The sequence below is a fragment of the Salvelinus namaycush genome, unplaced genomic scaffold (genome assembly GCF_016432855.1).
Source record: "Salvelinus namaycush isolate Seneca unplaced genomic scaffold, SaNama_1.0 Scaffold6, whole genome shotgun sequence".
NCBI lineage: Eukaryota > Metazoa > Chordata > Actinopteri > Salmoniformes > Salmonidae > Salvelinus > Salvelinus namaycush.
This window is the reverse complement of record NW_024061308.1, coordinates 1,011,988-1,028,841: the sequence shown is the minus strand read 5'-3', so window position 1 is coordinate 1,028,841 and position 16,854 is coordinate 1,011,988. Positions and strand designations below refer to the sequence as shown.

The 16,854-nt window shown below is 42.4% G+C and overlaps 2 protein-coding genes across 3 annotated transcripts in view; one reads left to right on the top strand and one right to left on the bottom strand.

Annotated features, from left to right (window-relative positions):
- The first annotated feature begins 1,006 nt into the window (after nt 1–1,006).
- On the top strand, nt 1,007–12,720 carry bida (BH3 interacting domain death agonist). 2 transcript variants are annotated; one of them, XM_038986872.1, is made up of 4 exons: nt 1,007–1,201; nt 1,517–1,779; nt 4,228–4,361; nt 12,095–12,720. In XM_038986872.1, the coding sequence occupies exons 2-4, from the start codon at nt 1,524–1,526 to the stop codon at nt 12,296–12,298; spliced, it is 594 nt and encodes a 197-aa protein (XP_038842800.1). In that variant the 5' UTR covers nt 1,007–1,201; nt 1,517–1,523; the 3' UTR covers nt 12,299–12,720. The 2 variants fall into 2 exon arrangements, with proteins under 2 accessions (XP_038842800.1, XP_038842799.1); XM_038986871.1 differs by having other exon boundaries at nt 1,514–1,779.
- Nucleotides 12,721–14,927: 2,207 nt separating this feature from the next.
- The window catches only part of bcl2l13 (BCL2 like 13), a 41,066-nt gene continuing 39,139 nt past the window's right edge, over nt 14,928–16,854 (bottom strand). Inside the window, exon 7 of the mRNA XM_038986891.1 lies at nt 14,928–16,682. Within this exon, the coding sequence (XP_038842819.1) occupies nt 15,747–16,682 (936 nt within the window). The 3' untranslated portion in view covers nt 14,928–15,746. The remainder of the gene's footprint in view (nt 16,683–16,854) is intronic.

Genomic DNA, 16,854 nt, shown 5'->3' with positions numbered 1-16,854 from the left:
TTAGACCTAAACCAATACCCTTGTTTGGGGTCAGTATTTTACATTTTACCTAAAATGTAATTCAACATTAAATGCAAGGATAAAGCAGTCACTCATCACACTATTTGCAATTGCATACATGTTTTTATATTTTTTTTGCGTCATTGTACAATTGAGACCAATGTTTTGCTCAGGAAAATGTTTGGTCCCGACTCTAGCAGGACTTTACTTCCTTATCTTGCAGTCACAGCACTGGGCTGAAGGGGAAACCCCACAAGTATATCACGTGTGCGTATGGAAGATTCAAAACAATTTGGGTTACATCATCCTCCCATTACCATCTAGTTTTTGTTAATTGGTCAGCGCAGGTCATGAAATGGGAGAAGTATTGTATGCTAATGTAAATCCTTGTTTTTGGACCAGCTATTTCGTGTGGTTAGGGCATGTCACTTATTACAGCATGCAAAACCGCGTATTTTTCTTGTTGAAAGAAGCCTGGTATTATTGATCTGAGGATAGCCTGTATGTATGCAATTTGGTTTAGGATTTAGAAAACGTTGTCAGCAGGGCTAGAATGGTTCACAATCACGTTTTGCCCATTTCAATAGAGTCTTCAAATTTCCTTCGCAATTAGTTGTAGATCTTCCGAGAAATGGTACACCAACACACTATAGTAGCTACAACGAGGGAGTTCCGTTAATCCTGCCTGGGCGCCGGTGTAGGCGTGTTTTGCATCGAAACTGAGGGTATTCGATTTGGAGCCCACGGTGGCGTCGGCTCAAAACAAAAGTGACAACGCTTTATCTGCCTTCCCAATTAAAATAGAAGAAAAAAATATATATATTTCATGGAAAATATGTTTCTGGATAATGCACCATGCTTTATTGACAAATGACCGAGCGGCGCAGATCAGTGTTATATTTGAGAAAGAGCGCCTCCCTCACCGCTTTTGCTCTCATGTCACGGGCCATGGGCGGTACACCACGACTCAGCGTAATCGAATCAGCCCAATGTAGCCACATATGTCGTAAAACCAGTCGGTGGCGGGGGAAATGTCCCAAACCCCCAATTTGCCCAAACTGATGGGGTGCGTGCGTGTTGTCTGGAAAGCAAGGAGAACAGCTCCGACTCGGCGGTGTCAATCAGCGTGTGTTGCTAGCAATTTCAAGCTGTAATAAGCAAGCTAAACTTTACCAGCCAATATATTTACTGTTTTTAGACGGTGAGTGAACAGAGAAAATATGTTACTATTGAGCGTATTGATATTTGCTAGCATCAACACTGGCAAAAGTTACGTTTAATAGCTAGCTAACGTTAGCTAGCTAGACTTGTTTTGTTCGCACACCATTGAATCGAATGTAGCGCGCTTCTGCAGGTTAACTACTTAGCTGCTGACTGTGCCCTCTTGGTAACGTTCAGCTAGCTAGTAAATACTTTGGGGAAAATGCATTCGTAGGAAACTCTATGAACTTTAGAGCTAGTTTATATCAGATGAAATTGCAATGGATAGATTATGTTATGCTTTTCCCTGTAGCAGAACAGCGATGGACTGTGGGGATGTTCAGTGCACTCCCCTGGTCTTTCTGACTTTCCTTCAGCAGCAGAGCTGCAGCAGTGCGGAGCTCCGGATAGAGCTGGACTCATTGGCTCGGGAGCTGAAGCTAACCCAGGACATAAACGGCAATGGTCTGGGTCTTAACAACCACGAGGAGGGCGAGCTTCAGACAGATGGACACTTCTGCAGCAGCAGTAGGATCTTACTGGAGGGGCTTGAGCCTCAGGCTGCGCTGGCATGGCCCGGTGAGTTGGTTTTGTTTTCGTTTTTCTTTTATAGTATGATTGAAATTCCATCAGTCACATTCACTTAGTTTTGACAAGTCAAGACCTGCAGACCGTAAGGTTCTGACATTTCTGTAAAAAAATAGTCACATATATTTGATCTTCATATGTCTGTGAAGTAAATTTTAAAGCTGCGATATGTAACTGTCAGGCGACTAGACCAAATTCACATAGAACAGTCTGTTATAGATCTGTTATTCTCATTGAAAGCAAGTCTTAGAAGCGGTAAATCTGTTTTAGGTGTGCTATTTCTATGCTTCCCGTTCTCAAGTTTCGTTTTTGCTTCTTTTACTTTTGTTTTTGTACTTTTGTAACTTCAAACAGCTGAAAATACTATTTTTGGTTACGGAAAATATCTCACAGCAGTTTAGATGGTACAATGATTCTCTACACCAGGAAATGGCAGAGTGATTTCTGCATAGTACATCTTAAAGTGAAAAAACTGGAAAGCTCTATATGTATAAACCAATTTGAACTTGGTGCTATAAGGTTCTATCTTTAATCACAAGCCTGAACAAATACACACGTCTTTGCCATCTCTCTCTATGTATGGTCTAGGCAGGCTAGTCAAGCCAGCAATAATGCCACTCAAGCAAAAAAACAAGTCAGAAAACTTAAAGTAAATGATGTTGTCACATCATTGTTCAGTGACAGTAATTCAGCTGATGATCATAATACATTTCTTAATGTATTTGATAGTGTTCTATCTTAGTAAAATAGAATAACACTATCATTTATGTATTCAAATAGCTACAGTTTTCTTAACTCAACATGTCTAATTCATAAGTGTCAGAACCTCAAACCCAGATTGACATTTCAGAACCATAAGGTTCTATCTACAATTGCATCCCCCAAAAAACAGATTTACAAATGTCTCAGGATTTTGATACTCTGCACTTTGGGTACCTTTTTAAAGTAAGGTACTAATTGTTACCCATAAATGTTTTGATATGTATATAAAAACAGCTGCATTGGGCCTTTAACACCTCCCTAATTTGTAATGCAAACAGACCCCATCGTTTAACAACACCCCCCAAACCTCCCAATTTGCCAGTTACTCACTGAATGTATAAAAGGGGTATACCAGAAAATACGTGGTCAATAAGGGTCTGTTTAAAAACATTGTCTTACATCGTCTGTCTGAAATTAGTGTAAGGCACCCAGCTGGGGATTAATTCTGCTACCATGTTTGCAAAGCACACAGACCAACAACTCATGACCTTCTAGTTACCTATATTCTGCTTGTTTAATCTGGATTTAAGCACAAAACAATGTCGAATCAAACTTGTATTGGTCAATCAAGCCCATACTTATTCCCTGAGTCATGTTAAGGTAACTAATTTACCAAGGTGCATTTGAAACCTGTCACCAGTTGTCATTCAGAAAGAAAGACACTTTGTGACCAAGGTTTAATCTGCACATAGCATAGTTCTGAGATATTGAGCATCAAAGATTTCACATCCCACATCTTAGAACTGTTTTGAGAATTCCTCGTTCATAACCCATTAAGGTCCTTACTATAATAGATTAGCAGAGAGCTTTGGAACTATTTTTGTTATTGGTCTATTAACCAATTTACCACATGGTGATGTCACCATGGAAAGCCGGAACTTCCGCCCATGCAAACCTGCTGATTAGAAGGTCCTGTGTAGATTGTATTTTCAACGAGCAACTATCAGGAAACAACACTGATACATTTCTTTCACAATTTTAGAGCTTTAGTTTAATCAGCTGTTGTGCAATATGATACAAAACACAGTAAAACCTCATTTTCACTGCACTGGGTTTAAAAAAAATTGTATGTTAATGAGTTCACAAACAAACAAAAGCAGAGAACCATTCACACAGACCCGATACCTGTGTTTTGGTTACAGGGTCTGTGAAAATGCAGGAATCATGACTATGTCTTTATGTGGGTTTTATTTTACCATGGGGCAATTTCATGGTAAAATAATGATTCTGAGACGATGCCAAAAAAAACAATGATTACAAAGTTCAACAAACCATACAACTCTATGCACAAGGATGACTTGTATGGTTTGTTTAACTTTGCAATCATTGGTTTTTGTTTGGCATACATTTTAAAGTGAAACATCTGAGTTCCAGCATTCTGTTACTGTGGAATTGCCCCATGGTTTTTACCCCCTACCCCTTTCAGATATGTAAAAAAGCTGGCATGGTAAAATAGTGGGATTTTTGTCTGTATATGAAAAGGATATTAGAAAAGGGGCAGTATATATACTGCTGGACATCTTATCTTTATTGTACTATGTGACAGGGATCTGGCACATCTGGGTTGAACCGTTGTGTAAGTGATTGAAAATGATACTGTGTTGACATCAAAATGTGGATACTTTATAGCTGTTCATATTCAATATGATTTTGACTAACATGCTCTTTGCCCTCCAGATAACCCTGCTGATGAAGAAGCCCTCAGAGGTGTTGCTGCAGGGCTGATTGAAATAGCTGATCAGCTTGAGCGTAGTGTGATGGCCCAGGCTGCTGAGAATCTGACCAAAAAACTGCAGAAGTATTCCATTGGGGTAAGTTTCTGGAATCCTTGTTACTTGGATTGCTCAGAACTATACTGAACAAAAATATAAAGGCAACATGTGAAGTATTGGTCCCATGTTTCATGAGCTGAAATAAAAGATCCTCGATTTTTTTCCCATACGCACAAAAGGCTTATTTCTCTCACATTTTGTGCACAATTTTAATTACATCCTTGTTAGTGAGCATTTCTCCTTTTCCAAGATAATCCATCCACCTAACAGGTGTGGCATATCAAGAAGCTGGAAAATCCCCCTGGATAGATGACAAATTGTATGGTTGAGGGATGAGGCAAATAAGTCTGACAACACAGCAGACTGGCAAACATACAGTAAATTGAGATCACTAAACAAAAAGAAGAAACTATACTATGTAACAAAGATAAATTATATAAAGAATGATGGTAAAAAACTCTGGAGTACTTTAAATTAAATCCTAGGCAAGAAAGCAAAGTCCGGCTCCATCCTTCATTGAGGCAGATGGCTTGTTCATAACAAAACCCTTTGCCATTGCCAACTACTTTAATAACTTTTTTGTTGACAAGATCAGCAAATTTAGTTATGACATGCAAACAACAAAGGCCGTGCCTTCATATTCATGCATAATGGACCAAATAATGAAAGACAAGCACTGTAGTTTGTGGGTGTGGAAGAAGCAAAACATTTTTATTGCCATCTATAAATAAGGACAAACCACCCGGTACTGAAAACCTGGATGGTAAATTGCTGAGGTTGGTTGTGGAATACATTGTGACTCCTGTTTGCAACATCTTCAATTTTAGTCTGGAAAACAGTGTGTGCCCTCAGACATGGAGGGAGGCAAAGGTCATTCCACTACCCAAGAATAGCTGAGCACCCTTCAATGGTTCAAACAGCCGACCAATCAGCCTGTTAAGTGCTTAGCAAACCTTTGGGAAAAATTGTTTGATCAAATAGTTATTTTACAGAAAACAGTTAACAGACTTTCAGCATGCTTATAGGGAAGGGCTCAACATGTTCAGCACTGACACAAATGACTGATGATTGGCTGAAAGAAATTGATAGTAAGAAGATTGTGGAAGCTATTTTTTTATACTTCAGTGCAGCTTTTGATGTCATTGATCCTAACCTATTGCTGAAAAAAAAACTTAGGTGTTATGGATTTGCATCCTCTGCCTTATAATGGATTTAGTTACCTATCTAATAGAAAACAGAGGATGTTTGTTAATGGAAGCTTCTCTCATGCAAATTCAGTTGAGTGTGGTGTACCGCAGGGCAGCCGAGCCAGCTAGGGCCATTATTGTTTTCTGTTTTTACCATTGACCTTCCACCGACCTTGAATAAAGCCTGTGTGTCTATGTACGCTGATGACTCAACAGTATACATGTCAGCTGCAACAGTTAAATAAATAAACAACTGACACCCTTAACATAGAGCTCCAGTCAGTTTTAGAATGGGTAACTAGCAATAGGCTGGTGCTAAATTTCTCAAAAACTAAAAGTATAATTTTTGGGACAAATCTTTCGCTAAATGCTAAACCTTGTTTTAGCTCTATAATTGAATGTGGCTATTGAGCAAGTTGAGGAGACTAAACTGCTGGGTGTAACCCTAGATAGCAAGCTGTCATGGTCAAGACATATACACTTAATGGTTGCTAAAATGGGAAGAGGTCTGTTCGTGATAGGGCGTTCTGCCTTCTTGACATCTCAGTCGACCAAACATGTCCAACTGGGTCAAGTTCTGTTGCACCTGGACTACTGCCCAGCTGTGTGGTCACGGCAAAGAACGACATACGTAAATTGCAGTTGGTCCAGAACAAACCGCACATATCGCTCTTAGATGTACACAGAGGGAAAGTGTCAGTAACATGCATGTAAGTCTTTCCTTGCTCGGCCTCCTGAGTGGCGTAGCGGTCTAAGGCACTGCATCGCAGTGTTAGAGACGTCACTAAAGACCCGGGTTCGATACCAGGCTGTCGCAGCCGGCCGCAACTGGGAAACCCATGAGGCGTCGCACAATTGGCCCAGCATCGTCCGGGTTAGGGGAGGGTTTGGCCGGCTGGGTTGTCCTTGTCCCATCGCACTCTAGCTGACTTCGGTCGCCAGCTGTACGGTGTTTCCTCTGACACATTGGTGCGGCTGGCTTCCAGGGTAAGCGAGCAGTGTGTCAAGAAGCAGCGCGGCTTGGCAGGGTCATGTTTCAGAGGACGCATGGCTCTCGACCTTCGCCTCTCCCGAGTCCGTACTGGAGTTGCAGCGATGGGACAAGACTGTAACGACCAATTAGATATCACAAAATTGTGGAGAAAAAGGGGTAAAAATGTTCAAACAAATTAAGTCTCCTGGCTCAAAGTTGAGGAGAGATTGACTGCATCACTATTGGTCTTTGTGTGAGGTGTTGATGAGTTGAAGTTGTCTGTTCAAGCAGTTGGCACACAGTTCAGACACTCATTGGTACAAGACATGCAACCAGAGGTCTCTTCAGGTCCAGAACAGAGGCTGGGAAACACACAGTATTAAATAGAGCCATGACTACTATGAACGCTCTGCCACCCCAGGTAACTCAAGCTAGCAACAAAACCTTTTAAAAGAACACCCTGTGGCGCAATCCTGCACGGAGCCTTCACCGTGCGCTGCCACTTTAAGAGCGCATCTGCAGTAAGGAAGGAGAAGATAAAGACGGCTTTTTCAGCTCTCTGGGAAGGCGCTCTTGGTTGGCGCGACAGTTTGATTGTGTGTGCTATGCTGCAGAAGTCTTTGTTTATTTTTAGCGTGTTTGAGTTAAACACTTTATAAACTAATCATCGGTGTGACTGCACTAGGTCATGGTTGTTATCGTTTGGGACTCCACCGGTTATGGATCGCATGGATCAGTAGCAACATTGTTGCGAAGCTTTGACATACAAACCATCAGACAGTACCACTGCAAGCCTGAAGTCAACAGCTAAGATCTCTCTTGCTCTCTCTCTTTTTATCTTCCCTCTATCGTTCCAGTGCTTTACACTGCAGAAGACTTTCTATTTTTCAAATGCACTTCCCGTTGATGTTCATTAGCGCTGGACTATTATTGCCCTGCCAGAAGTACTTGGGTTGATATTTTAGTTAAAAGGGAGGTTGCTTGCAAGTTGTGTATTGTTAGTTGAACTGTATTGAGGTGGTGTGTACTAATGACATGTGGCCGAGAAGATTGTGGACATTTTAAGGCCTTGTTTTGTCTTTGAACAGCCTCCACACTCCTGCACTGGAAGGTAATACAGATTATTGCAAATCCTCTGTTCATGACTGGGTTCTTTCTTGTAAATTGTTTTTATGAAGTTGCCGTTCAATTGCTCTGCCATTTATTATATGAGGTATTATTGGTGGGGTTACCCCTGTGCTGTGACGTGGGTGTTATATGGTGCATCTTCTCTTTTCTCTCCTCTGGCAAACAGGCTACACTCTAGGCAGTCTCTTCTGCTGATGTGTGTGGGTCTGGTAGTGGTACTCTCTCTATTCTACTCTTTTCCTTTCGGCATGGTTAATACCTGCCTGCCGCCCGAACAAAATCTTTATCTTTACCCCTCTAATAAATACCGCTACAACCTTACCCCACAAAGGGGCTGTGAAGAGACACAGCCATTTTATACATAATGTATTGTAATTTGCACTGTATTTATGTATTAGACCTAGATATTGTGTGTATGTACTAGAGGTCGACCGATTATGATTTTTTAACACCGATACCGATTATTGGAGGACCAAAAAAAGCTGATACCGAATAATCGGCTGATTTTTTTTATTTTTTTATATTTATTTGTAATAATGACAATTACAACAATACTGAATGAACACTTATTTTAACTTAATATAATACATCAATAAAATCAATTTAGCCTCAAATAAATGAAACATGTTCAATTTGGTTTAAATAATGCAAAAACAAAGTGTGAGAAGAAAGTAAAAGTGCAATATGTGCTATGTAAGAAAGCTAACGTTTAAGTTCCTTGCTCAGAACATGAGAACATATGAAAGCTGGTGGTTCCTTTTAACATGAGTCTTCAATATTCCCAGGTAAGACGTTTTAGGTTGCAGTTATTATAGGACTATTTCTCTCTATACCATTTGTATTTCATTAACCTTTGACTATTGGATGTTCTTATAGGCACTTCAGTATTGCCAGTGTAACAGTATAGCTTCCGTCCCTGTCCTCGCTCCTACCTGGGCTCGAACCAGGAACACATCAACAAAAGCCACCCTCGAAGCAGCGTTACCCATGCAGAGCAAGGGGAACAACTACTCCAAGTCTCAGAGCGAGTAACGTTTGAAACGCTATTAGCGTGCACCCCGCTAACTAGCTAGCCATTTCACATCAGTTACACCAGCCTAATCTCGGGAGTTGATAGGCTTGAAGTCATAAACAGCGCAATGCTTGAAGCACAACGACGAGCTGCTGGCAAAACGCACGAAAGTGCTGTTTGAATGAATACTTACGAGCCTCCTGTTGTCTACCATCGCTCAGTCAGACTGCTCTATCAAATCATAGACTGAGTTATAACATAATAACACACAGAAATACGAGCCTTAGGTCATTCATATGGTCGAATCCGGAAACTATCATCTCGAAAACAAGACGTTTATTCTTTCAGTGAAATACGGAACCGTTCCGTATTTTATCTAACGGGTGGCATCCATAAGTCTAAATATTCCTGTTACATTGCACAACCTTCAATGTTATGTCATAATTACGTAAAATGCTGGCAAATTAGGCGGCCCAAACTGTTGCATATACCCTGACTCTGCGTGCAATGAACGCAAGAGAAGTGACACAATTTCACCTGGTTAATATTGCATGCTAACCTGGATTTCTTTTAGCTAAATATGCAGGTTTAAAAATATATACTTCTGTGTATTGATTTTAAGAAAGGCATTGATGTTTATGGTTAGGTACACGTTGGAGCAACGATACGCACCGCATCGATTATATGCAACGCAGGACACGCTAAATAAACTAGTAATATCATCAACCATGTGTAGTTAACTAGTGATTATGATTGATTGATTTTTGTTTTTTATAAGATAAGTTTAATGCTAGCTAGCAACTTACCTTGGCTTACTGCATTCACGTAACAGGCAGGCTCCTCGTGGAGTGCAATGTAATCAGGTGGTTAGAGCGTTGGACTATTTAACTGTAAGGTTGGAAGATTGAATGCCCCAAGCTGACAAGGTAAAAATCCGTCGTTCTGCCCCTGAATGAGGCAGTTAACCCACCGTTCCTAGGCCGTCATTGAAAATAAGAATGTGTTTTTAACTGACTTGCCTAGTTAAATAAAGGTGGGGGAAAATAAGAAAAGAAAAAAAGTCGGTGTGCGAAAATACAGATTTCCAATTGTTATGAAAACTTGAAATCGGCCATTCCGATTAATCGGTCGACGTCTAGTATGTACTGATGTGCAGGCTGTGTGACATTTTAAATGTATGTGTTTCAGTCCTTGGCTAATAATGTTCTGTATGTCATGTTTCATGTGGACCCCAGGAAGAGTAGCTGATGCTTTTGCAGTGGCTAATTGGGATCCTAATTAAATACTACAGTGCTTTGCGAAAGTATTCATCCTCCTGAGGAAAAATGCTATTTTGTTGCATTACAACCTGTAATTTAAATAGATTTTTATTTGGATTTCATGAAATGGACATACACAAAATAGTCCAAATTGGTGAATTGAAAGGGGGAAAAACTTGTTTAAAAAAAATCTGAACAGTGGTGCATGCATATGTATTCAACCCTTTGCTAAGAAGCCCCTAAATAAGATCTGGTGCAACCAATTACCTTCAGAAGTCACATAATTAGTTCGATTGCACAGAGGTGGACTTTAAGTGTCACATGATCTAAGTGTATATATACACCTGTTATGAAAGGCCCCAGAGTCTGCAACACCACTAAGCAAGGGGCACCATGAAGACCAAGGAGCTCTCCAAACAGGTCAGGGACAAAGTTGTGGAGAAGTACAGATCAGGGTTGGGTTATAAAAAAATATCTGAAACTTTAAACATCCCACGGAGCACCATTAAATCCATTATTAAAGAATATGGCACCTCAACAAACCTGCCAAGAGAGGGCTGCCCACCAAAACTCACAGACCAGGCAAAGAGGGCATTAATCAGAGAGGCAACAAAGAGACCAAAGATAACCCTGAAGGAGCTGCAAAGCTCCACAGCGGAGATTGGAGTATCTGTACATAGGACCACTTTAAGCCATACACTCCACAGAGCTGGGCTTTACGGAAGAGTGGCCAGAAAAGCCATTGCTTAAAGAAAAAAATAAGCAAACATGTTTGGTGTTCACCAAAAGGCATGTGGGAGACTCCCCAAACATATGGAAGAAGGTACTCTGGTTAGATGAGCATAAAATTTATATTTTTGGCCATCAAGGAAAACGCTATGCCTGGCGCAAACCCAACACCTCTCATCACCCCGAGAACACCATCATGATGTGGGGATGTTTTTCATCGGCGGGGACTGGGAAACTGGTCAGAATTGAAGGAATGATGGATGGTGCTCAATACAGGGAAATTCTTGAGGGAAACCTATTTCAGTCTTCCAGAGATTTGAGACTGGGACGGAGGTTCACCTTCCAGCAGGACAATGACCTTAAGCATACTGCTATAGCAACACTCGAGTGGTTTAATGGGAAACATTTAAATGTCTTGGAATGTCCTAGTCAAAGCCCAGACCTCAATCCAATTGAGAATCTGTGGTATGACCTAAAGATTGCTGTACACCAGCGGAACCAATCCAACTTGAATGTGCCGGAGCAGTTTCGCTTTGAAGAATGGACAAAAATCTCAGTGGCTAGATGTGCCAAGCTTCTAGAGACATACCCCAAGAGACTTGCAGCTGTAATTGCTGCAAAATGTGGCTTTACAAAGTATTGACCTTGGGGGGGTGAATAGTTATGCCTGCTCAAGTTCTGTTTTTTTGTCTTTATTTCTTGTTTTTCACAAAAAATATTTTGCATCTTCAAAGTGGTAGGCATGTTGTGTAAATCAAATGATACAAACCCCCCACAAAAATACATTTTAATTCCAGGTTGTAAAGCAACAAAATAGGAAAAATGCCAAGGGGGTGAATACTTTTGCAAGTCACTGTAAACAGCATCATTACACAGGTACACCTTCTGCTGGGAACAATAAAAGGCCTCTAAAATGTGCAGTTTGTCACAACACAATGCCACAGATGTCTCATGTTGTAAGAAAGCGTGCAATTGGCATGCTGACTGCAGGAATGTCCACTAGAGCTGTTGCCAGAGAACTTAATGTTAATTTCTCTACAATAAGCCACCTCCAATGTCATTTTTAGAGAATTTGGCAGTACATCCAACCATCTCAGACCACATGTAACCATGCCAGCCCAGGATCTCAACATCCGGCTTCTTCTTGGGATCGTCTGAGACCAGCCACCTGATGAAACTGAGGAGTATTTCTGTCAGTAATAAAACCCTTTATTACAGGCTGGGCCTGGCTCCCTGGTGGGTGGCTGCTCCCCTGCCCAGTCATGTGAAATCCAATTGATTGATTTCCTTATGAACTGTAACTCAAACTGTTAATTTTTGCATGTTGCATTTAGATTTTTGTTCAGTGTAGATATGGAATGTATGTCCAAATCATGGTGTTGCTGCTGTGAATTGAAACCACAGGGGTTATAAAATATAATCTAGTAACGGGTATAAGATTAATCCATAAGTATGTCACGAGTCTGATGTCTGTGTTTCCTCAGCTGTGGAAGCACCACCTAGCCCTGGAAGTGGAGTGGGTGAAGAAGCAGGGCCTGGGCCCCGTGCTGGACTATCTACCACAGGAGAAGGTGATCATGGCCCTCACTCTGACCCTGGTGAAGGGGGTGTGTGAGCACGCCCCCCTGCTGCTCCGTAATCTGTTCAGCACAGCAGTTCAGTTCATAAACCCTACCGTGGCCAGGTGACTTCAAAACAGACCCCAAACTCTACGGACTCCCCACTCAGGACGTACACTGAGCCTGATGCTTGATTATCAGTAGTGAGTGGGACATTTAGTTCAGGGGCACATTCATTTTCTTAACAAGCTGCTCCGTAAATGTATAACTTCCAATCATTTTTGTGAAAAGATATGAAAGTGTTTGCCGCTGGATTTGGAAACTTCAGTGCTTTATTTGACCAGTTCTGATACTGAAAGGGATGGAGAAGTGTCATGCATCGTCTGCTGTTTTCACTTCCACATTGTGCTTAAATGATTTCTGTAACAATACATGGCTTCCTCAAAAGGGATAAATCCCCTTTTGTTTTTGTTAAATGCCTTTTGGTTTGTTTTATGCATAGAGATCCATTTAAAATAAACTTAAGAGTAATAAAATGTAAGGGAGAACCATTTTATTAACTTGTTCATGTGTCCAAAACCACAACGATGCAGTTTACATGATGTATTCTGGTCTCAAACTACACATAAAGGGAACTTGGTAAAGTGCCAAGATGGGGATTTTACATCCATACTGTACTTTCCAAATACTCAATTTCCAGGTACATTTCAGATAATTTGCATACCTATTATCTAACACTGACATACATTTGCATTCAATGGAACAAACCCATTTATGGTCATTTGTCTCTCCACACAACTACCCCAAACCACACATGGTTGTATTTTGTACACTTGGCTAAACAGAAGTGAGTTGTGTGCATCTTTAGTTTTGACATTGACCAAGTAAGCTGTGGGAATCCACTGACCAGTGAACACAACAAAGCTGGAACCACTACTACTTTTTCACTTGGATCAAGTGTTCACATTTCATGCTCCAGACTTAGGTGCCCAGTAAAAAAAGCACTTAGGGGCCCAGTTATTTTTGTACTCTTGACACCTGAGGCCTACAGTGTAGATTTTAGTTTTAGATTCTAATTGTACCCAACTAACAGGAAGATATGTTTCCCTTAGTGGGAATGTTGCCTATGTTGATTGTCTGTGGCAGGGCTGGCATGTGTCATTCCTACTCTTCAAGTTGTGGACAGACCTCCACTCTGACTTGAGAAATAGAGGGAGCTGACCCCTTCAAGAGAAGGTTAGGTAGTAGTGGGAAGAAGACGCTTACAAAGCAGACGCTTTGTAAGTCTCTGTACAAGGTAGGCACGCTATGGGGTTACAGCGGAATGGCAAGGCAGTGCTGGGTGGGAAGTTTGGGCCAGCCGAGGGGCAAAACATAGGGGTTGAGGACAGGGTAGCTGAAGAAAGGCAGTCCCTGTGAAGTTAGACTGGGGGAGTTGGGAATGAGAGCATAAATTGATTCAAGATTAAACTAATTTCTCCTTCTGATTTTATAGTCTCAACATCAGATGAAAGATGACTACTTGATTTCAAGTTTTATATTTAAATCTTAAACCTAATATCCCTCTTGAACACGACTTGTGTTGAACAAATGAATATGAAATTCAGGGTCTTGGTGCAGTCATTCCCAACCCTCCATTCCCTGTCAGAGCACATGGTACAGTACATGGAACATTATTGACCATGGTGCCATCATGGTTAAGCTGGCTTTAGTTTCACTCACACAAACACAATAGTTAACACACAAAAGGTTGATAGTGACCATTGACAGTTCTATACCAGATAATCTAAATGCCTATTTTCAAGGAGATGGTTAGTAATCAAACGCAACGGTGTATGCCACTCTGGCTGTGAGCTGCGGTAGTCTTTATCCTCTTTTTTTTTTTTACATTCAAAATCTATTTAATTGCAGATACTACTGCAATATGATCCCAAATCGTAACTATCTAAAGCTATAAGAGACACAGGAGTCTGTTTACTAAATGACTGAAATTAGTTAGTGACAAATGAATTGAGTCATGGCATCCTATTCACATCTTAAAGTGGAATCCCTCAATTTCCCAAAACTTAACAAAATAACACTTAGGTGATGTAGTAAGTGACTGGAAAGAAGTAGATAAACATACACTATGTGGACACCCCTTCAAATTAGTGGATTCTGGCACATCCGTTGCAATGCTAAGCGTCGGCTGGAGTGGTGTAAAGCTCGCCGCCATTGGACACGAGCGATGAATCACGGTTCATCATCTGGCAGTCCCGACGGACAAATCTGGGTTTGGTTGATGGCAGGAGAACGCTACCTGCCCCAATGTATAGTGCCAACTGTAAAGTTAGGTGGAAGAGGAATAATGGTCTGGGGCTGTATTTCATGGTTCAGGCTTGGCCCCTTAGTTCCAGTGAAGGGAAATCTTAATGATAAAGCATACAATGACATTCTAGACAATTCTGTGCTTCCAACTTTGTGGCAACAGTTTGGAGAAGGCCCTTTCCTGTTTCAGCATGACAATGCCCCCGTGCACAAAGCAAGGTCCAAACAGAAATGGTTTGTCGAGATCGGTGTGGAAAAACTTGACTGGCCTGCACAGAGCCCTGAACTCAATCCCATCGAACACCTTTGGGATGAATTGGAACGCTGACTACGAGCCAGACCTAATCGCCTAACAGCAGTGCCAGACCTCACTAATGCTCGTGGCTGAATGGAAGCAAGTCACCGCAGCAATGTTCCAACATCTAGTGGAAAGCCTTCCCAGAAGAGTGGAGGCTGTTGTAGCAGCAAAGAGGGGACAAACTCCATATTAATGCCCTTGATTTTGGAATGAAATGTTGAAATGAAATGTGTCCACATACTTTTGGTCATGTGTATCTACTTTACATTTAAGTGCGATATTATTAATCCCTATCAAGTGCTCTATGAAAAATATTGTCTCTTTATGGGGCTCAATTCTGCAGAAATATTTTATAGGCACATCAGTGTCTCCAGTACAGTGAATTCTAAAAACAAATCAAAAGTCTAATCATGATTAGTTAATTGCCATAAAAAACAAACATGCTCATCTAATCCTTGAAGACAGGTTTCCTTTTCAGAGGACATAATGTGATCAGAACTTATATTGTTGTATATGAAAATATTGGAATAGCTTCCCTTTTCCCTGCAATAGAACAGGGAATTCTGACTCTTCTGCGCTACACCCACTAGGCTCTGAGGACAAAGAGGTACCCCAAGCTCCAGCCGAGTGAGTAACATACAAACAGGGTGTGTCTGTGACGTGCATCCGCATGGCACCGAACAGAACCAAGCACCCGGAAAACATAGAAACCGCTAGAAAATCTTACAAATGTCCTTTCCAGTTTGAGAGGTGATGGGTTGGAGGCAGCAACTGAAGAAAAACATCAAATTGCCAGATGAGCAGAGAGGAGAACGGGGGAAAACAAAAATGGAGAGAAGGAAAATAAGTAATTGTTCACATGGTGTGTCCACCTGGTAGTGGCAGGCCCAGCAGCCCAGATTAGCAGCAGTGAGCCAGGCAGGGACCAGGGAGGAGGTGAGGTCTGCAACCCGGTTCAGGAGCACTGCTAGGCTACTTCTTCCGGTGGGTCATGACTCCCCAGGTCACCACAGCAACAAGGGCCACCAGAGCAGCTCCACCATACAGCAGCACTGGGATCTCCGACTTGGGCTCTGGTTCCGTCTGCACCGGGGGCTCCTCGGCTGGGGCCACAGGAGCTGGGAGTGCCTCCAGGAGGGGCGCTGCAGCCGGCTCCAGCACAGTCTCTGACTGAGGTTCAGGCTGGGGCTCCTCTGGAACTGGCTCTGGCGGTGCTGCGACTGGCTCTGGAACAGGCTTTGCTGATGGGGGAGTAGAGGGTGCCTTGGCGGGGGATGGTGGTGCTGCCTCCACAACAGGGGCAGGCTCAGGCTCAATCATAGGGTCTGGAGCAGAGGGCTCGGGCTCTGACACGGGGACAGGCGATGGGGCATGCAGCTCTGACAGAACTGCTGACAGGGGAGCAGGCGTCTCTATGATGACCGGCTCCTCCAGATATACCACGACGGGCTCTGGGGCTGCTGGGACAGGAAGCGGGGTGTCATCCCTAAACTCCGCCCTCAGCTCAGCCAGCTCGCTCTCCGTCCCCAGCACACTCAGCATGCTCTCCTGCAACTCGGCCCCACCCTCCTCTGCGTCCTCTCGCTCCACGTGCACAATGTCAGAGTTGGAGGAGTTGTTCTCACTGCGCTCCTCAGCCAGGGCGCCCTCGTTGCTGTCCAGACTCTTGACATCTTCGGGGTGGTCCATCATGCTCACCTGTGCCCAGGAATCGTTGCCTGCCAGAGACACGGGTAAGCTCTCTGTCTGCCAGCTGCCCGGCCCACTGCTGTCTCCAGTGCCCAGCAGCGACGCGGGGGGACTGAGCTGGCCAGGAAGCTGTTCTCCAGACAGGATGTAGATGTCGTTGCTGTCCTCGGCTATGATCACGCCCTGCTCCTCCTCTTCCTCCAGGCTAAACACTGTACCCTAAAGAGAGGAGAGAGGTCAGTGTGAAACCAAACAATTACAAGTTAGTGCTTTATTAAAAGTGAAAATGGCTAATAGGTTATAAGCATATTACATTTCAATTAGTAAATAACTTATGCCAGTGGCACTACATAGCCCACTATTAAAAAAAAAAAAAAAAAAAAAAAAAGTG

Bases quoted from the DNA above. Each gene is read 5' to 3' on its own strand.
- bida (XM_038986872.1), top strand. From the start codon at position 1,524: ATGGACTGTGGGGATGTTCAGTGCACTCCCCTGGTCTTTCTGACTTTC. The intron at 1,780-4,227 runs GTGAGTTGGTTT...TTTGCCCTCCAG, and splicing joins GGCTGCGCTGGCATGGCCCG to ATAACCCTGCTGATGAAGAA. The intron at 4,362-12,094 runs GTAAGTTTCTGG...GTGTTTCCTCAG, and splicing joins TGCAGAAGTATTCCATTGGG to CTGTGGAAGCACCACCTAGC.